Consider the following 23,051-nt stretch of genomic DNA (forward strand, 5'->3'; position numbering starts at 1 on the left):
ACGGGTCTCCACGCACGGCAAACACGTGGGCAGTTTTCTCGCTACTCGAAGACTAGAGACAAGGGCTGTTCCAGTCTCTCGTGACGAGCCCCAAACTCTGCAGAGAGAAACCACGAGGGAGAAGAGAAGGGAAAAAGTTCCAGCAAATAGGAGAGGAGACGGAAAAGAGGATAGATCACTGGGGCTCCAGGATCGTGACACCCGTCTCAAAAAGAAGATGATCCCCTGAAGGGCTAGTGTACCTCGGGATTGCCACACCCGTACTCACAAAAGTGAGCCCCCTGAGGGTTTGTGTAAAAAATAAAAAATATAATCAGATAAATTCACAAAATGAATACAAAAATTTGCATTTATACGACAGGTGCGACGACCCAAATCACACGCAGGAACACTGAACGCAACTGATAATCTATTGATTCAAATGACGCCAAATTTGACTAAGCTTACTTAGTCAAATTTGGCGTCATTTGAATCAAGGTTGCTATTCACATTTCCTTTATATAGTATGTGCAAAACCAGTTGATCTTTCTTTGATAGTGTGGTCCAAGGTCCGTAGAAGATGATACCCACCTTGAGTCGGTAATTCCCCAAAGATTTAATTCAGAGGTTCACCGAAACTGCCTAGGTAACCCTACAAATTCTTTGCGAGTGGGTAACAAGGATATTGGTAGGTAAAATCCGCCGGCATCTGAAAAAAAAACAAACAAACAAAATTAGCCAAAGCCGGAAGCTGTTTTTGGCAACCAATTTTTTACACGAACAAGTTAATGGGTTTGTTTTTGATTCATTTCCCTCTCAACGTCTCTTTTTGTACCTGTGCTAGAATTATCTTCTTTGATTAGATCTGTAATAATTTTTTATCTCTTATATTTATAAAAGGCAGAGGAGTGAGTACGTAAATTTAGAGAATACTCATGTGAAGTGTGGAAAAAATATCTTGAATTTTACGTATCTTATTACACGAAATAATAAGGGACCTTGATATTCACCAAGAATTTTCAAATAAGCAAAGAACAAAGAAATATCACAGTACTATAATTTTTACCAGTTGTAAATTAAAGATATAAAAAAATCATAATATATATGAATATCGAGAAAGCAAATTGAGAGGGATATAAGGCTGTTTGTTATATTTGTTTTGGAAATTCAGATTTAAATTTTTCACAATAAATATTATATATTCTTGACCTATACTCCATGTACAGCAAATTAAAAAAAAACTATATATTAAACCGTATCAATATACCATAAAATTTAACCAAAGAAAAATGAACTATTTTTACCCAAGAAGTGCGACAAAAGTTATCATAACATTAACGAGTACAGTCTGGTATACTAGTTTTGGCGCAACGATGCTTTCTGATTGTCCCTAAAACTAAGAACGTATAGTGAATTTGAGTTTCAGAAAGCAGCGCCTCCTTTTATTTTGTATCAGGTGAAGAACATCGGTAAAACAAAACAAAAAAAAAAAAAAAAAAAAAAAACGAAAGTAAAAGTGGCCGCCATCAGTCGACGAATAAGGTGAGTTTCTGGTCGAAGGTCTAAATCAGTGAACTGAAGAATCTAGTATGAGTAAAATATGTTAAGGATGGAGAATGTCAGATGGATATTTGTGCTTTCTCTGGGAAATGGAGAACATCTAAGAGAGTTGATGCAGTTGTTAGGATGAGTGAGAACTGAATAGAAGAAATTTCTGGCAAGTTTTTGAGTATAATCTTAAATTTTTTCTATTTTGAGATCACGGTGAATATACGAATTTGGAATGAACCATGGCGAGTTGATAATCTCTCTGAGTGCTTTGTTTTGAAGAACTTTAATATGTTGAAGGTGAGTTCTGGCAGCGTGGCCCCAGCAGGACTAGCATAGTGTGCTGGGCGAAGTATAGATTTATACAAAAGGAGTTTATTAGAAGCGGGCATATGACTTCTGCCAAGAAGTGGATGCATAGTTGCAAGCGTGATATTAATTTTTTTCACAGTTTCCCTGAGATGTTTCTGAAAAGTCAATTTTTTATGAGGAATGACTCCCAGATATTTAACTTCGTCAACCCAGTTAATTTCTTCATTAAACAGAAGAGGTCTAGGTGGTATGAAATTTATTTGTCCTTTGCGAAAAATTATTGCTTTTGATTTTTCAGTATTAACTGCAGTCCTTCAAAGAGTGAGCCAATTTTCTAGATGATTGGAGTAATACTGAAGAAGGAGCTAGACAACAGTAACAGTAGAAGCTTGGGTCATAATTGCAGTATCATCAGCGAAAAGAACGATGGTAATTTGTGGGTCTTTAGGAATATCGTAAATGTAAATGTTATATAATAATGGTGAAAGTACAGATCCTTGGGGCATTCCAGCTTCTCTCGTGGTAGAAACAGAACTGCCAATTTTGACTGCAAAGATTCTGTCTTGGAGATAGGAAGCAATAAGTGTAGGCAATGATCGGGGAAGTTTAACTTGATAAGTTTGTATATAAATCTCCGGTGCCATACCCTATCAAAAGCTTTCGCAATATCAAGGAAAATGGCTCCGGTAGGGAACTTACAATTGAAACCGTCAGTAATATAGTTGATGACACGAAGCAGCTGGTGATTAGTACTGTGAAGAGGACGGAAGCCAAACTGTTCTTCTGGAATGTAAGAGCTCTGTGGAATAATTTGATATAGATGATACGGAATAATTTTTTGAGCTATTTTATAAAGTTGACTGAGAAGGCTAACTGGGTGGTAGTTCTGAGGAAACGTTGAATTTTGATGTGGTTTTGTGAAGACGACGATGATGGCATGTTTCCATATATTAAGAAAGTAAGAGAATTTGATGATAAAGTTGATTATCTTAGTAAGACAAGTGATGGCATTGAAAGGAATTTGTTTCAGCGCCTTGGTAGAAATACCATCAACACTTGGAGCTTTTTTGGGTTTTAAGGAGCTAATATAATCGGCAACCAGCTTAGGCGTGGCGAGGAATGTAAAGTTCAAATGATCTAGGATTTTTAAGAAGGTATTAACAGTATCATTAACTTTGGAGATATGATTGTTGTCGTAAGGGGTAGTATTGGGAGTAAACGTTTCTTCTAGTACATCTGCGAAGGTATTAGCTTCATCTTCGTCTGAATAAATCATTCCGATGGTAGCATGAAGTGGCGGAATTTGCTTGAACGGTTTATTAAATTTCTTTGCAATGTCAAAAAGAGAATTATCTTCAGTTGCGAGAGAGTTGAGGAAGTTTCGCCAGCTTTGCGACTTGAAGTACTTTTGATGTCACGTTGAAGAGCGATCAGTTGCGTTTTGAGCCTTGGGTCTCTTGTATTTTGCCAGTTTTTCCTAATAGGATTTTTGCATTTGATTTTCTGTCTGATGCTGGCTGAAAGAGGAAGAAAAGGATGAGAACTGATAAATTTATTGGTAGAGAAATTGATAGCATGTTGAATATAGGTGGTAAACTACTTGATTTCAGAGACAATTTCGTCTTTGTTGATAATTTTGGGATTTCCAGGAATAAGTTTAGTACAATAATCAGGGAAGTTTAACTTGATAAGTTTGTATATAAATCCCCTGTGCCATACCCTATCAAAAGCTTTCGCAATATCAAGGAAAATGGCTCCGGTAGGGAACTTACAATTGAAACCGTCAGTAATTTGATGACACGAAGCAGCTGGTGATTAGTACTGTGAAAAGGACGAATTATTTTTATGAATTTTTTCCAGTCTGTATCGCCAACACTCCTGCTCAGTGAAGGTAAGTAACTATTTATGCTGATTTCAATAAGAATGGGATTAGGGTCAGATGAGAGAGCTGGAATAACAGAAATTTGGTACTTACAGTCGAGGTTGTTAGATAGAAATAAAGTCAATTATAGAAGAACTATTATAGCCGTAATGTGAAGGTTTATCAGAGGCATGAATAGTATAAATTTTATTTTGAATCATACTAAATATTTCTCGCCGTTGATTCCAGCATTGACGCTTAGCGTTAAAATCTCTCTCAATTAAAGCAGAAGAGTTAGAACGATGCATTCTGATTGGTTGAATATCTTCAGTTACACGCGGCGTACAGTCACTCGTGAATTTATTTAGCGGTTTATTTTTAATGTGTAAATGTAATGTCTGATGTTAGCAACTGGTAGTATTTGGCTACAGACTTTGGTTTTGACTACAGACCAAAAAATTGGTTTGATTTCTATATTTCACTTCCCAAATATTACCAAGCTTCAGCATGGACACAAATAATCTTTTATTAGCTTTTTCTTTTCTTTGTTTATTTGTTAGATGATTTATATGATTGTACCAAAGAAATTGGAAGAGTGACTTCTTAGAATATCCGATTTTCTGGAAAGGAAATGTTCTTTTTGCCGATCTAATAAATATTGTATGGATGATCGCGATGATGAAAAGTTATTAGAGAATTATTTAGATGAGGAGGAAAAGTTATTTAGAGAAACTTTTTAAGGTTTAAATAAATGTTCACAATGTGTACAATAAATTTCACCCAAATAGATTCAGATGATATTGACGAAAAAGAAATACCTTTTCAACCATTTGATTTGGTAAAAAAGCCGCTTTTAGGAAAACCAAAAGAGATTGGATTTTTTTCTATAGATGCTCATCGAAATATACTTTTAAATAGATGTAAAATGAAGTATTTAATTTCTTCTTTAAAGACGGATAATTTATATATAGATCTCAATGTTAATTTTGATGTAGATATTATTCATAATTACAATACATTAGAAAAAATGCACCAAACACTACATTGGATTTTAGAGAATGAAAAGTCCCTGAATTCTCATTATAGGTAAGATTTTAAAAAAAACCTTAGTTATAATTTAAATGTCACTATTTTAAATTATCTGATAGTATTATACATGTGTATAGATAGGTACTTTCTACTTTACATACATATTCAATCAAAAGCACACAACTTTTATTAACCAAGTCAAGGTCATGTTAACACAAGCCAGCAATCACTTTAAATAGACAATTGAGAAAATTTAGTAATATTAGAAATGATACAATGAAAATTAGTAACATTTGTAAATTTTAGAGGGGATTGACTTTTCAGCATTTTTTATCTGTATTGACTCAGTTAACAATTTTCTTATTGTGCATTATTTAAGAAAAAAAAATGGGATTTTATTTTGGAATGGATAAATTTAGAATATAGTGAACCAAATTATCAAGTTTTGAGTGGAGAAATAATTTGTTTCATTCATCCAGAAATAATAAAAATTGCAGTGATAGTTAAGGATGATAATGAAAATTGTCAATATTAGCCATGCTGGAGTCGTAGTTATGGTTTACTTTGGCAAAGCACCCAAGTGTTTTCTACTTAAAGAAAGGGATACCTTCATGGTTTTATTTTTTGAAAAGATATTGTTTCATGATTTTGTTACATATGAAGAAACCATGGAAACTTCAGTCTGCCCATTTGCTAGGATTTGAACCCAGATCGAACAATCGGTATTCAGTGTTTTTTCCACTTGGCCATTAAGAGTTACTGAAACCTTGAGCTAAGCTCTAAAATTTTTAAAGTTATGTCCTAAATGCTTCTGCTGTGGATCTTTTATTGTTGAAAAAAAAAAAAAAAATTGGTATGTTTTTGTAGTAGCTGATAAAATTATAGAACCATCACAAAAAGGACTAACTTTTTTGTAATAGCTATACTTACTGCTTTTTTTAATTTCAAATATTGAGTTTCAGAAAACCTTGGGAAAAAAAACTGGCATGATTAAAAATTTAGTCTGTATTAACAGTTTTCAACTGTCTGAGGTGATTGCAATCCTAATTACTGAGTATAATTGAGGTTCTACTGTATTTGGACATTATGCAACAAAATATATAAAACACTAGTGAAAAGTTTTTGTGTGTATAATAGGATGAATGATTTAGAGGTGAACATTAATTTTCATTTACTTGAAATTAGAATGGAAAGTTATGAATTTATATTAAAACGGGCTTATAATTTTGTCTTTCATTGAAGCAAAAACTTGGTTTAAGAAAAGCATTTTCTTGTTTGAGAAATAAGAGCAGAGAACTAAAAATAATATGAAAGTTATTTTTAAATTATTGAAACATTTAAACTAAGTACTTTCTAATTAGCAACACCACATCAGAAAAGCTTGATGTCAAATCATAAAATGTTACTAAATGTGGATACCAATCAAATGGAAAAGTCATTAAGTGCAACTTTGAAGAAAGAAAGCTAAACAATGATTGCTAGATACTCTGGTCAAATAGTATAATATCTTTCTGAAGTAATGTTGCTAACAGTGTACCTTAAAAACTACAAAACTACAATTTTTATTTTTATTTACAATCATGACCTCCTTGTAAAGACTACATCTCTTATGTTCTTTTCCCTGTTGTTTAAATTTTTAACTTTTTACCTTTATTCTCATGTTCATTTATTCTGATTCTTACTTTATAAATGTTTGTTCTTTTTTATTACTTATTGTTCATGTGTGATACTTAAGCTGTTTTATATGTTTGGATTAATATTTCCAATAAAGCCTTATGTAACAACATTTTTATTTACAAATTATAGCATGAAAGCATATTAAAAGTCTGATTATTGATCACCCTAAAAATGGCACATCAATTAGGAATTGAGTTAAATATTATAAGTTAGAAAAATTAATTATGCCCAGCATAATTTTTAAGCATAAAATGGAATTATAGAATTAAAACTTGAGCTAGGGAAAAGACGTCATTTTACATGAATAAAAGTTGTTGATAAAAATTGGATTTTTTGCATTATAGAACAACATGTTCCAGCTTTCTTTACAAAGATATGCACCAACTTGATGCTTCCAGCGAGAAAACAGACTTTCATTATCAGCTGATTTTGATTGAGGTAAAATTTTTCTAAACATCAGAAATATATATACATTGGTTATCTTGTAGTATGTGATCTACTGTTTTTAGTTAGTTATTGATTTGTTGATGATGATGTCGCGTCTATGACAAAGTGCAATTATATAGCTCCAAAGTTGTCAAAGACAGCTTTTGCAACCTCGGCAGCTCTATTGGTATAAAGTAGGTCCACTGGGTCTTCAATGCCGATGTTAAACAATCTGGCCTGGATTGCTGGGCAGCTGAAGATGTGATGGTGAGACAGTGGGATGTCATCTGGGCAATGAGGACAAATGTTGGTGTAACTACGCTGTCTGTCTGCAGAAATCCTCATCCTTTTTAAGTGATTTGTCCTAAGTCTAGTTATGATAGTCAATATGGCTCTGTCACAGTTCAATTCCGGGATGGAGTTTCCTTTAACTTGACCGATTAGTCTTTTGCTGGCAACTGCATTGGCATCAATGAGGGTTAGGCAGTTAGATGGCTGAGGAGAATCACGGGATGCCTTTGCAAGCTCATTGGCCTTCTCATTACCAAAAATATTTACAAGAGCCGGTATCCATTGTAAGATGCAGGATCTTTGGGCAGCAATGATTTTGTTTGTGAACTTAATGGTCTGATGACTGAGTTGTCATTTGCCCTTCTGGATCGCTTGCAATGCTAATCTGCAGTCAGAGAAGATGATGATGCCCTTGGAACTCTGGTCTTCTTTAGAGAGATAAATCTCCAGAGCACTTTTGATAGCAACGAGCTCGCTCGCATTGATTTGTTAAATGGCAGCACTAAAATTGGTTTTTATTTTAATCATTTCCTTTTCCTGCCATTTTATTGCATATTCAGATATAAAAATGGGATTTTAGTGGTTCCATCTAAGAAATAAATGACTAACTAAAAGTTGTAATATCTCAAACTACATAATTACCTATATTCCTTAGGTCAGCTATTTCATTAATGAAACAATGAAATAGAATGATACACTTTGAAAACTTTTTATTCATAATATTTACTATGAAAATATGAATATTATTTTAATAGACAAGAACAACTTCGTGAGGCTAGCTTAGTGGACATAATGATTAAGGTCAAATACTTAACAAAACAGTCATTTTTTGTAAGTTAAACTATCTTATGATTAGAGTTTTTTAAGTTGCATACATAAATTCAAAAGAATCTTGGGGATTAGTCATTTTTATTGAAGAAAGCAAACCCTTACATGCATGATTTTTTTATTTTGTTTCTAAAAAAATATATTTAATTCTAAGGAAAGTTTATTACACATGACAAAAATGAGAAATCAATATTTTGTATAATGTGTTTATTTTTTCTAATGTTGCATACCTGCTACAATGTGCACAAAATGACAATTCTCCTTACATTCTACCAATTTAAAAAAATTTACATTAGAGAGATATTTATTAACGAATATGTGTTTATTTAAAAAAAATGTATATTCTATATGAATACCAGTTGCCAAACTATGCGGCCTTATTTATGGAAATTTTTATAGCAGTTTTTGTCTTTGTTGAAGTATAGAAATATACAACACATTTTGTGCGTGATACATAGGTGAAACCGTTGCAACTAGGCAGTTTGCATCTGTTTCTTTTGGCATTCCAATTTGGCCAGTGATCGACCGAGTCTAGTCTCAAATCTCAAATTAGTGGTGGTACCACAACACTGGCATATTTTTTCCGTATTGTTTCCAGTTTCCCCTGCATTTTGTTGCTTGGTCTTCCTCTCTCTAACGCACCAGTTTTTCCCGTTTTGTAGAAAATCTTTGCAACTTCAATTCTGAAATGCTTTTGATTCAAAACTTGAGCTCTGAGATCTATTTTTAATGATACCTCTTTATACAAAATCCAGGCATTTATTACTGCTAGATCAATCAGATGATAAAAGACCCTGAAATCTTCCTACAGAGAAGAAACTAAAGAAGTTTCCATGAAGTTCATCTGATGAATTTGTAGCAAATGTGGATAGTGTTGATGTATCATATGTAATACGGAAAGACAATCAATGTGTAGTACTTCTTTCGACATTCACAGGCAAACTGCCAGAAAAGAAAGTAAAGCATTTTGAGTGATCTACAAAAACTCATAATGAAGTTGATTGTCCAGACGTTATCACAATCTGTGATAAGCATATGGGTGGAGTAGACTTGTTGGACAGTCATTTAGATCACCACAGGATCACAGTAAAAACTAAAAGGTGGTATTTCAGGGTTTTTTATCATCTGATTACATGAAAAATAATGAAAAAAATGAGAAATCAATATTTTGTATAATGTGTTTATTTTTTCTTATGTTGCATACCTGCTACAATGTGCACAAAATGACAATCCTCCTTACATTCTACCAATTTAAAAAAATTTACGTTAGAGTGATATTTATTAACGAATATGTGTTTATTTAAAAAAATGTATATTCTATATGAATACCAGTTGCCAAACTATGCAGCCTTATTTATGGAAATTTTTATAGCAGTTTTTGTCTTTATTGAAGTATAGAAATACAAGGCATTTTGTGCGTGATACATAGGTGAAACCGTTGCAACTAGGCAGTTTGCATCTGTTTCTTTTGGCATTTCAATTTGGCCAGTGATCGACTGAGTCTTGTCTCAAATCTCAAATTAGTGGTGGTACCACAGCCCTGGAATATTTTTTCCTTATTGTTTCCAGTTGCCCCTGCATTTCGTTGCTTGGTCTTCCTCTCTCTAGTGCACCAGTTTTTCCCATTTTGTAGAAAATCTGCAACTTCAATTCTGAAATGCTTTTGATTCAAAACTTGAGCTCCGAGATCTTTATTTAATGATACCTCTTTATACAAGATCCAGGCATTTATTACTGCTAGATCAATCAGATGATAAAAGACCCTGAAATACCACCTTTTAATTTTTAGTGTGATCCTGTGGTGACCTAAATGACTGTCCAACAAGTCTACTCCACCCATATGCTTATCACAGATTGTGATAACTTCTGGACAATCAACTTCATTATGAGTGTTCGTAGATCGCTCGAAACTCTTTACTTTCTTTTCTGGCAGTTTGCCTGTGAATGTCGAAAGAAGTACTACACATTATTTATCTTTCCGTATTACATATGATATATCAACACCATCCACATTTGCTACAAATTCATCAGATGAACCTCATGGAAACTCCTTCTCTGTAGGAAGTTTGAAATTAGGAATTCCGTTCCTGCGTGCTGTACCTAATGAAAGTATGCCCTGTATATGCATGTACTCATGTAATGGAACTCATGTGTAGTAATTATTGAAGTATAACTTATGATTCATGCACCAAGATCTCATTCTGTTGGCAAACACGACACAGGACTATTTTCTTGACCGCTATAAATTTCAAAATTGCAAGTAAATCCTGATGTAGAACAGAGGATAAAGAGATAGTAGCCCCATTTATGGGGTTTATTCTTCATATATTGTCGTAAATGATGCCTAACCTCAGTGGCACACATTTGTTCATCAATGGAAATGACTCTTCAAAACGAACAGATGAAAATGCTTCAAGAAGAGAATCAATAACTGGATGGATTTTATACAATTTATCATGGCCTGGTTCATCTCTATGTATTTCTTTTTCATTATCATTAAAATGGAGGTTAGATTTAAGCTTTTGAAAATAATTTAATGACATTGTGTTTTTCACAAGCTCCATACCAGTTACATCATACCAAAAATCACGTATATTAGCGTTATAAGTTACAGATGTAAGCAAACAAATTCCAAGGTACTTCTGTATGTCAAATGGTATTCTGTATGGTAATTTTGTTTGGGTATTCCAAGTTTCCCTTGAATTTCTTATCCTCTTCAGATATGAAAAGATTTCTTTTCTTCCATGTATTCATTATTTTGGAACTTCTGGTTTTGATAAAACACTGGTTATATTGATATTCATTTTAGGTTTTTTGTTTTGAACATCAGTGGCAGTGCCTTTTTCTTTTGGAATTGTTGTTGCAGGCATGTGATTTTGTCTTCTCTTTTGTAAGTTATATGAAGCTGAACATTATGGTAACGCATATTCATAGTCTTCATTATCTGGAGAGGTGTACATTTCGCATTGATCCAGATTGAATGAAGGATCTTCATCACTGAAATTGCTAGAATCTTCCTCACTTCCAAAAGGCAGTAAAAGATACTTCTGTATATTTTTGGGGGTTAGCATCTTTCTTCGAAAAACACCAATGGTCAAATAATTCATCCATTACCTAAAATAGTATAAATATAAATAATAATACAAATTGGAATATAATACAACAATATAAATTACTATACAATGCTTAGTTTCCAAATAAAAAAAAAAAAATCACTTAGAATAATGGATTTATTTTTAAATTTTATAAAACACATTTTTAAAAATAAGTAATTCAGGCATGATTCTATTACTAAGTGCCTAAATAAGCTAAATTTCTAAATTAATAGTTTCAAATGTTGCAATAAAATCATATTGTAACATATCCTAAAATTTTGTAATAGATAACAGTAGTCACAAGCAAAAACTGCTGTCATTACTAAAATAATGAAAAATGAGTACCGTATATACCCGCGTATAAGTCGACACCCCCCACTTCGACATAAAAAATTCGTAGAAAATAAGAAACCCGCGTATAAGTCGACCCCCCCCCCACTTCCGAAATCGATCGAGAAACTTCGAAAAATTTTTTTTAAGTACTACATTTATTTAAAATCATCTGAGAAAAAGAAAGTAAATATACGATAAAAAATACCTTGGTAAATAAACAAAATCAAAATCCTTCAATGTCCGATTCATGGTCAGATTCGCCAAACATTTCATAGAACTCTTCTGTTGTCATTGGCTCATCATCATACATATTTTCAGTCTCGAACTCTGTATTGTTACAATCACTACTAGAGCCTTCATTGTCATTTTCACTTTCAAAAACAGCATCATCTTCCGTGCCATCTAGTTTGTTGCTAATACAACATTTTTTAAATGATTTTATAATAATTTCAGAGGGACTCTGTAATTAGTTCGTCACATAATTTAAGTCATGAAATTACTTCAAGTAAGTGACTTATTTGATAAGTCGTCCAATTTGAGTGCGGGAAGAAAACAACTGCATTATATAAAGAAATTTTTGAACTTCCGATTCTTTTAATTTTTTATGGCCCCGCGTATAAGTCGACCCCCCCCCACTTTGAAGTCTTTTTTTTGTCCAAAATATCTCGACTTATATGCGGGTATATACGGTAATTATTTTAATAAGCATGAATCTACATACTTTATGTTATGTAGGTGAATTTTTATTTTGTAGTAACATAACTCCAAATACGAATCAGAGTAAGCAAAACATCAGCGAATTCTGAAAATTTGACATACTGTGATACTTCACGCCACATTTAGTAAAAAAACAGCACTACTGTCATCTGTTGAAGAAAAGATGCTATGATGAAACATAGATTAGTTAAGGGAAATTCCACCAAAGCACAGTTATTTTACATGTTGCAGATATGCTACACTCTGCATTTAAGGGTTAGGAATTAAGTAATTTTTATTGAAGAAAGCAAATTTATCATTTTTTATTTCTTATGGTTTATAGGAAGTCTGAAAAAGGAGTACTTTTCTATTATTAGAACTGGATTCAGAAGTATATGTACACTTTGCAAAAAAAAAAAAAAAAAAAAAAAAAAAAAAATACAGTAGGAGGGAGCTCTGTATTTTCCTGTTCCACTGGGCCAATTGATAAAATTTAATTAGTCTTTTTTATGTCTCAAAAGCATGACACAAACTATATATTAGATTTACATATACAACATTGTTTTAGGTAATTTTGATTCAAAATCAGACTTTTCTGAAGTGATATAGCGATTTTTTTTTCATATTTAAATTTTACTATTCAAATTATGCCTAAATATTAAATTTTGTAAAATTTGGTGAGAACCTTACTGAGAAATTTAAAAATTTATCTTGGCACACATTTTTTAGTTTGTACCAAGAATAATTCGCTTGGCAAAATGCTTAATTTATGGTAACCTATTTCCCTTTCATTATGCATGATCAGGAAAAGGTGCATCTTTGAAATAATTTTAACAAAGTGCTTAAACCACATTTGACATGATTATCACTTATAACAAATATGCCAAATTTCAAAATGCATCAATATATAAATTCACATATATCTTGTAAAATTTTGAATAAAAAACACAATTTTTTGCAGGTATGCTTAGAAATACATCTACTTTAAGATGATGGTAAAAATTTATAAAAATTACTAAAAAATACAAATTTTAGAAATAAATCGGATAATATCTGCAAATTTTATTTTTATTGAACCTAAATTTTGAATTGTGAGAAAAGTAATCAAGTAACTTTAATAAAGAAAAGAGATATTCATAAATATACACAAATCGAATTAACACTGAGGAGTTTAAATTTTGAGACCTAATTTTTTTAAAAACTCAGTACAATTAGTGCAATTTTTACAAAATTTGTCGGTTTTGTATAATTTGAGTCAGAGAATCAAAATATGGAATTGGTATGTTGTTTCAGAAAAATCTGATTTTGTGTCAAAATACCTATGTTTGAACAATGCTATGTATAAATCTAATATATATTATAAGTCATGCTTTCAAGACATGAAAAACATATGTTAAATTTCATCAATCAGTCCAGTAGAATGGGAGATAAAGAATTGATCCCCCTCCTTTTTTTCTTCCTTTTTGTAGGCAGAGTTAAGTATGTGTACATGCATGCATACATACATTTCTGAATCTGATCCTGATAACATAAAAGTGCCAAAAAATTTTCATACTGAAACCACCAAATCTTCATATAACATGATTGTGATTTGAGGTTGCTCAAAATGCTTTGAGCAAGTACAGTAAAAGTTCAGAAAATGCCGAACAAGTGAAAATTCCATAAGCAAAACACATAAAAAGTGCAGTTTGTGGTTGAGAAGCCAATTGAATGGAAAAAGAAATTTCGGTACTATTCCGTTTTGAGGAGTGTAAAAAATTGGAGCGAAAATGTATGTGCAAAAGCGCCAAATCTAGCAAACGTGCCCATTTAACAATGCGCCAAATCTAGTGTACGTGCTGATTTCAAATTGCATAAGTTTAGATATTTCTATATTTCTTCAGATGCCATTGAAATACTAGTTTAATTTTTAAAATCTTATAGATTTAACAATTTGGGAATTGCCCATGATGAAAAGTTTGCTGTAGAATTTTTTCAAAGAAAAGGTATCATTCATTATAGAAAATTATGTTTGAACAACCAACGAGATGAACTTATGCTTTAGCGATAACTCGGTAGCGAAATAGTGATGCAGGAATCCATTCAGTTATGTTTAGCCTTTTTTTTATATAAATTATAATAATGATCTGAAATAGTTATTTTCTCTTATGCTTCCATTCAATAATGTTTAGCCTTTTTTATGCTATAAATTACACACTTAGGGGAAAAAAAAAAAAAAAAAAAAGATGCACCAAGAAGGAAGTATCTGAATGGGACGAAAATCGGTAGAAGTGATGTACATGTACAGAAAAACAAATGATTACAGTTTGAGAGAAATTGGATGATTTATTGAAGTGATAGAGCTTCACAAAGTGAAAAAGTCAGTAACACGTTTGTCCACCTCTGGCCCTTATGCAAGCAGTTATATGGCTTGGCATTCATTGATAGAGGTTGTGGATGCTCTCCTGAGGTGATATCGTGCCAAATTCTGTCCGATTGGCGCATTAGATCGTCAACATCCCGAGCTGGTTGGAGGGCCCTGCCCATAATGCTCCAAACGTGCTCAATAGGAGAGAGATCCAGCGACCTTAATGGCCAAGGTAATATTTGGCAAGCAGTAGAAATGTAATATTCGGCAAGCAGTAGGGAGCATTATCTTGCTAAAATGTAAGCCCAGGGTGGTGTGACTTGAAGGGCAACACAACGGGCCTTAGAACTTCGGCGACGTAACTGTAAGGTTGTGACGGATGACAACCAAAGGAGTCCTACTATAAAATGAAATGGCACCCCAGACCTTCACTCCTGGTTGTCGGCCTGTCTGCAGGAAGACAGTCAGGTTGGTACCACACCGCTGTCCGGGGTGTCTCCAGACGCGCCTTCGCTGGTCATCGGGGTTCAGTTTAAAGCGGGACTCATCACTGAAGACTATTCTACTCCAGCCAGTGACATTCCAGTGCGAATGAGCCCGACACCACTGCAAACAGGCATGATATTACACAGGAAGAAGTCAATGGTAATCGGCGCAAGGGGCGCCGTGACCTCAGTAAGCCGTCGTTTCTGTAAGCCGTCTATGAATGGTCCTTGCGGTCACTGAAGCACTAGTTGCATGTACAATCGATGATAATGATGCATCTGAGGCTGTGTGTGCCTCTCTGACGATTGCTTGGTCTTCACGTTCTGTCATTTCCCTAGGCCTACCGCTTCCTTTTTGACGCTGTGTGCGGCCATGGTTCACCCATTCCTGCCAATATCGTCTAATAGTGGCATCGCTCCTGCTTAAATGCTATTCGCCGATAAGACCAACCGGCTTCTTTGAGCCCAACTACACAACCTCTCTCAAATTCTGACATCTGCACATATCATTCGCGCACCTGTATGCGAGGCATAGTTACTGTCTACCAGATAAGACGGAATGAAATTCGTGAAGAATGTATGACTTGGAATCGTAATAATTCCTCTTAAATACCCTGCCAGTTGCACAGATCAGATGCACTGTAGCGACAACCGTTCATTCATTGGCAGCCAGAATGTAAAATTTTGCATTTTCCATTGAAACCTGTATGCATATGAATTTGTGTCCAATTTGCTTTATATCTTCTTGCTGTGTCGTGGTATGGTGCGTCAGTTTTTATTTTCTGTCTAAGAGTGTATAATAATAAAAAAGTATTATATGAAATTAACCTTTCATCTAAATTAAAACAATAATCTTTAGATAGTTATTTACTATTATACTTCCTTTCTTACGTTAGGGCTGCCGCAATTATTTTTGGCAGCACTGGCATCAACAGTAGTGTGGCGATTTTTTATGGTCCTCAAAACGGAGTACCGAAATTTCTGATCTAAAATATAAAATGTCATTTTATTTGTTACCACTTTGAATGTAGAAAACCTACATCTGAATAATGTAAAATTTTTAGAAAAAAGTGCACTCCTTGCGCAAAACATCCGTCAAAATGCCACTAATTCAGTATCAGATGAAACTAATTCTGACCAGCATATTCAATAAGTCAGATTCGCTTAAACTTTGTTATTGGAATGCTGCTGGCATTGTCAACAAAATTGATGAACTTTCGGACTTTTTTATAGAATATAACATAGATATTGGCATAATCTCTGAAACACATGTTGTTCCTGCCAATAGACTGTATATTGCTCATTATCGCACCTACAGAGGTGATAGACTCTCACAAAGAAGAGGAGGAGCTGCAATTTTTGTTAAAAACTCTGCAATCCTGTCTGTGTATTGTGTATATCTATTGTGTAATGTGTTGATAAATTTCATTTGGTATTGAGCAATGAATTTCATAAGTTCTTAAGGCATAATGATACAAATGAATGAGTTAAAAATTTGTAGACAAACTCTGCTTCTGGATTCGAAAGTGTGACTGTTGCTGTTATACTCCCACAATTTGGTACCATCCATTTTACAGCTATTTATAATCCACCACGAAATTGACTTTCTGAAAATATGTTAAAAAACTTACTTCCTGAAGATCAGCAAGTTATTACTGCCGGAGACATGACTGTTAAGCACTTCGAATGGAGATGTCGTCAATGGACGTACATATTATGCATAATTTTATCTGCAATCATCCTGTCGCATTACATGTACCTTTTGAAGCCACTTATCGTCCTGCTTCTCCAAATCTCTCGGGCATCTTGGATATTATCCTTACAAATACTTCTATTTCCTTGGAAGTCAAGGCAGAACTTACATCTGATTATATACCTGTCATTGCTTCTCTTGGTGTTTCTAAAGAAGACCCTCCTATTACCAGAAATAATACTGACTGGATTACTTTTCACAATATCTTAATCAAACATCCTCCTATTTTTACTTCACTTTCTACCAAACAGGATATCGATCTTGCCATTCAAATCTTCACTGACAGTATACTGAAAGCTTTCAGAGATGCTACAGTTACCATTCAATTAACTAACAATAATATTCGACTTCCTCGCAGTATCAAAGACATTATCAAATAAAGAAACCGATTTCTGAAGCCTTTGGCACCATAACTGGGACCCTGCCCTTAAAAGAGAAATCAATATTTTTAATAGAAGAATCAAGAAGCTTATCACTGATTTTAAAAAGGAAACAAGAGAAGATTTTATATCTAAATATTAATGATGGTACTTTGTGGAAGTATCTTCAAAATCTTAAAAGAAGTATTATTAACAATAGATCTATTCATACAGATACTAAAATTTGCCTACTCACTTAAAGATAAAGTTAATATTTTTGCTGAATACCTGGAAAAGCAGTTTACTGCTAATATGGAGCCCATGAATCAGACCTTTAAAGATGTTCTGGAAAACTATGTGTATTCCTGGCTTCATTCTTCTTCAGCTCATAACATCCCAAGGCTTATTTCTCCTATGGAAATTACTAATATTATTAGATATCTCAACATCAAAAAAGCTCCTGGAAGTGATCAAATTACTAATAAAATGCTTCATAACTTACCTGGAAATCTTATCAGTAAATTTGCTAGTATTCTCAATGCTTATGTTACTCTCAACTATTTCCCTGATCCTTGGAAGCAGGCCAAGATTTTTCTTCTTTCCAAACCGGGTAAAGATGTGGCCAAGCCTGATGGCTATCGCCCAATCAGTTTGTTATCCAGCCTTGGTAAAATTTATGAAAGATGTATTCTCACAAGATTGGAACCTTTTCTTCACCTGCTACCTAATGATCAGTACGGATTCAGAAAAAACCTCAGTACTACTCGACAACTAGTAAGAATTGTAGAATTTGTGGGATCTGCATTCCATACAAGCACAGTGTTGCGCTCCTTATGCTGGACGTGGCAAAAGCCTTTGACTGCGTCTGGCATGAGGGGCTCGTCTTCAAGCTTACCAATTTGGGACTTCCTAGAGAACTCATTCTTCTGATCTTCTCCTTTTTACAGGACTGCACTTTCTTCATCGCTCAAGGAAATGAAAAATCCAATTCAAGACCTATAAGATCCAGCATCCCACAAGGAAGTATTCTTGGTCCAGTGCTATATCTTTTCTACATATCAGATTTTCCTCACCCTGGTTTGGACAATTACTCTCTGTTAGCATGTTATGCCGACGATACGGCGATTGATATTAAATCCATCCAAGCTAATCATGCAATAGACAAAATGCAAAATTACCTCTATGCTGTAGAAGACTTGTGCACAAATTGGTGCTTAAAAATCAATGTTAGCAAGTCACAACTTTTAATTCTTAGCAAAACTAAGAAAAACATTGCTTTTAAAGATCTCTACCTTTTTCAGAAAGCTGTTCCTCTGGTCACAAAGGCTAAATACTTAGGAATTATTTTGAACCAAAGGCTCGCATGGTCTAACGAGATTAATAGTGTCAAGAGCAGAGCCATAGGCATAATATGCAGATTTCTCCCGGTCATCTGAAAATATTCAAATCTTAGCTTGCGTACCAAAAAACATATATACCAGTTGCATTCGACCAATACTTTGTTATGCTGCTCCTGCTTGGAACATGGTCACTCAAACTCAACTGCATCAATTACAAGTAGTGCAAAACAAATTTCTGCGCATTATTACTGATTCACACTACCTTATCTGCAATAAACTTTTACACAGAGACTTAAAACTTGAGATGATTCCAGATTACATCAGAAGATCTAATGAAAAATTCTTCAACAAAGCTGTGCAATGTGACTTTGTTAATTACTCCCAAGTCTTTAATTATGAAATTCTCTTCGAAGATAGAAGCATCAGACCACTTGCAGCTCACACTTTCATGGGACGAGACAACAGCTTTTTCACTTAGCTCCTCAATTGTTAGCTGTTTATACTTCCAATGCATCTGATTTTGATTGAAGTTCTTCTGTAGCTTGAATATTATTCTTGGAGATTGCTAAAACTAATGCTGTGAGATTTTTCACATTGTGATGATATAGTAGTGTTGTAAATAGGTTGCTTAGGTTGTTGTTGAGTTGCTGTAGTGTATTGCGTTGAATAGCTGTATTAAAATTGTATTGTATTGTGTTGTATTTAGCACTATTGATTGAGGTTGTTTAGTTGTATTTGAATTTGTCATTGGAACTATTGCTATAGTGTATCTTCTCATATTGTTGTCATTGATTTGCATCGTCTTGGGTCCTCCTCAAAAGCTATGATCGCTCATCAGGTTTTGCGAACTTGTCCGATTGGATTGTCTTGCTCCTTTCAGCGCTTCTCTTCTTCCTCTTTTCTCTGTTTTCTCATCTGAGATTTTCTCCACGTCCGGATTTCTTTATGTCAAGTGCTCTTGGGCTTTAATTCTGGAACAGGCAACATTGCTCTTTGCAATAGTTCGGTCAATTATAGAGTCTAAGAAAAAAGTGCATAAAGGCTAACCTATTTGTTAGGCCCTAAAAACATTAAAATAAAAACACCTTACCTGATTATGAAAGCTCATTAACCCTTTGCGGCACAGTGTGTCCAGTCTGGACACACCTAAAAATTTCCTTCTGTACGCACAGAAAAATTGAATGAAAAATGATTTATAGGTTACTCTGAACCTTCTTTTCTTATTTATAGTAGATAGCAGCTCAACACAAACCAGTCCATATATTTTAGCCATGTATAGTTTTTTAAGACCCTCATTTTTCAAAGAAATCTTACAGATTTTTTTAGCCTATAAAAGGAATTGTTTGAAATGGAATTTCTATGTTATTTTTTTGGCTGTATACTAATCTCCTTATTCTATATTAGTTTTAAATTTTTACCTTGAAATTTTGCCTAAAATCAAACGGCAAATCCTAGGTGTGCCCAGACCAGGCTCACCGATAATCTAGGACAACTGAGAGTCTGTATTCTTTGTTTCTCCGCATCTCATCGGTCAGTTCATTGACAACAGTGCTCCTTTCAGCACTCTTTTTCAAGCTCTATTCAATCAGTATGCCACTTTGGGCACACCCACAGAATTAAAACGATAAGTGCTATATCTTCACAAAATTTTACTTGTGTATTTCTCTAGGCCTAATTAGACTGCTTACTTTTTTTTTTTTAATCAAAACTCCGACTTTAAAAGGGTAGCGTGCCGGAAAGGGTTAAACCATTAAAATTAGTCAAGATGCTACCAATCTGCCAGAATTATTAAGGAGCAAATCATATTTTATTTAATAATATAATCAACATAACATATAAAATGTTTAAAATGGTTGATCACATTTTTTCATGCCATTGTTTATCGTTTTCAAATAAAATCTCATAAATTGCCCATTAACACGTGTTTCACAATGCCAGGATCCTGTAACTTTGAAAATATTTCATTGCTTAACATTTTGGGAAATTCTCAAATTATCTTAATATCAAGCTGAAAGTTTTACACAGTTTTACATTTATCTGTTACAAATGTTTCACACAATGCAGTACATTTCAGTTTATAGGTAGTTTAGAAATAAAAGTAGTTGTAGCTACAGTTTGATGACCCATCCACTTTGAGAGTGCGAAAATAGTTAGCTTTTGCAAAAATTCAAACTACATTTTTAGTAAAAGAAATGTTAATTTTTTTAGGATGATGTTCTAAATTAACATTACATAACAGTTTAGTTTTCTCAATATCAGCTATCTATGTAGTGTCTTAAGTGACAGCCCATTCAATAAAGAAGTCACAAAAAGAAATGTTCAAGCCTTCTATGCAGATGAGGAGGAGTTGCTTATTTTTAGTTTAAGTGGTGGCATATGCCACCTTAAAGGTTATAATAAAACTCAGATGAAAATTTTATGAATGGTTGGTTTATGTGATTATGGCAAAACATCGAGGGCTATCTGCCTAAGGAGAGGTATGCCTTTGTGGAGGGCTTTCTAAGGAAAACTGACTCGTATACATATTACACATAATTTTATGATTGTATTATATTGCATTGCATATACCCACTATTGATGCTAAATTGCACTGGCAACAAAGCTATATGATGGCTTGAGAATTCCTTCATTTGCTTACTTTTTTGGGAGGTAAGAAAGAGTTTTAAAATTCTGAAATACTCTGGTTAAGCTTTCTGGTTAGCTGAATGTCTGGTAGTTGGGCTTTTACTGTAATATAGTATGTTATATATAATATGCAATGTATAATATGACTGCAGTATAAATAGATTTGAATATCAAATCATTTAAAACTAAGTATTGTATATTGCATAATTGAAGCATATTAGGTCAATAATTCAATATGCATTTATTATATATAGCAGTTATGACCACTATATAATTCCATAGTATCTTTTAAACCCTAATTCAAATTCGAGATCTCAGTGTCTTGAAAAATTTATGAAATTATATTCATCAAGAATTAACCAAATGCAATAATTTTAATGGAAGTGTACAGAAAAATATAAGCCTGAAGAAACATAGTAAAATAATTACCAAATTCATGCTAAAAATTTGTTGAATCAATTATTAATAGACTGAAAATTATAAAAACCAAAGGTGGAAAATTTGGTGCAAAATAAATACCGTGCATTTCTGAATATCAGGCGATCCATATATAAGTCAAGTGTTTTTTTCTTTAAAATTTTACCCAAAATTCAAAACCCATTTTACAAGCTTAAATGAAAAAAAATTCCTGTAATGTTCAAACATGTTACTATTATGGCGAAAATATTGCCAAGCATGTAAAACAGGTGGAATATTTTTCAATCAAATCACTATAAAGTAAAACACCAGGCACCAACGATTACAGTTTTCACTCTGGTAGCTCTTGCTGAATGTAGAATATTTTTTGTATTCATATGTAGTTTTGTATGTGATTTGCATAGCCTTATTTTTTATATGAAAAATAAATAAGAAGAGAAATTCTTTTCTGGCAAAATTCAAATTATAGGTAATTGCATTTGCTGAAAATTGTTACAGTATGGCTGATTGGCATTTCTCTGTAAATATAAAATTCAAGAGTGCAGAAAGGAGGGCTTGCAAACATACTTGCGCCTGGCCAACAGAAAAGTATGTATATTTTTGGTGAGATTAGCCAATCCATATATAATTGAAAATTCCCTGTAATTTAACTTTAGGGAGAGTTCCAAAAATTCTTGGCTTATACACAAAAATGTATGGTAAAAAATGGAAATAAAACTGTTGACTAAATTTGCAAATTACTCCAATAATTTTTTTGACTTTAGAAAATCATTTACAAGATTAGTTAAGCTTTGTTTATAATTTAATTTCTAAATTGAATTAAAAATTTATATTTTCTAATATATTTATAAAGATTTTTAGGTACGTACATATTTTTGCAACTATTTTAGTAGAAATCACCAAAGTTTCAGAATGTACCAAACTTTAGCAACCATGCACGACACAGTTTTCATAACAATTTAGTATGTATTCTTTGTGTTATATCCCAGGTTCTAAGAGTTTATATATGTAAATCATGACACTTGTTGTCTTAAAGCTTAATTTTAAATATGTGCCTGTGAAATTTGCTTACAGTATAAGAGAAACTGTTGTAATATTTCTGAAGGGATATGTTGTTTCACTGCAAAATCACTAAAGAAGATAACTGCTTTAAATCTTTCCTCAAAGTGATCACAAAATTTCTACCCCCCCTCCAAAAAAAGAACTCATAAGTAGGTTTAGTGATGATTTTTTGAGTTAAATACATAGTTAAAATATAAAATATGTATATATGTGCAAAATTATTTCTATATTTTTGAGTCATCATTTTTTTTACCGTAAAGTTTACCAAATTGTGCTAAAGCGGCTGCGTTAGTATGCAAGTGCCAACTTTTATAATTGAAAACAGGTTCATATTATTCACAGATATTTGTACCATTATTAAAACTATTTTTAGCTTGGTGTATGAAGATTTTTTGAGAGCATTTATTATTACCATGATAATCAACTTAATAAGTAAACTAATTATATTTAAAAAATTCACTAATTAATACAATTTAACTAATTACCCACACCTCCACTAAAAAACAGCAAATTTGTTAGCAACTTTGGGGAGTATTCAGGAACCCGACAATTAGATTTTCATCAAAGGCAAGAGCCATTCTCAAAATG

At 33.2% G+C, this 23,051-nt stretch overlaps 1 protein-coding gene and 1 pseudogene across 2 annotated transcripts in view; one reads left to right on the forward strand and one right to left on the reverse strand.

Annotated features, from left to right (window-relative positions):
* The first annotated feature begins 3,586 nt into the window (after positions 1-3,586).
* The window catches only part of LOC118183542 (uncharacterized), a 32,999-nt gene continuing 13,534 nt past the window's right edge, over positions 3,587-23,051 (forward strand). The window contains exon 1 of one of the 2 annotated variants that reach the window (XM_085806762.1): positions 3,587-3,730. Coding sequence is in view for 1 of the 2 variants with exons in the window: in XM_085806761.1 (XP_085662887.1) it covers positions 4,452-4,786 (335 nt within the window). In the remaining variant the exon portion in view is untranslated. Of the gene's footprint in view, positions 3,731-4,010; positions 4,787-23,051 lie in introns of those variants that run through there. The other variant, XM_085806761.1, reaches the window with a different exon arrangement.
* LOC146993722 (uncharacterized) lies at positions 8,061-11,061 on the reverse strand (annotated as a pseudogene).

The sequence above is a fragment of the Stegodyphus dumicola genome, chromosome 12, assembly GCF_044657685.1.
Source record: "Stegodyphus dumicola isolate Sdum_Otavi_A_Nest chromosome 12, ASM4465768v1".
Classification (NCBI taxonomy): Eukaryota; Metazoa; Arthropoda; class Arachnida; order Araneae; family Eresidae; genus Stegodyphus; species Stegodyphus dumicola.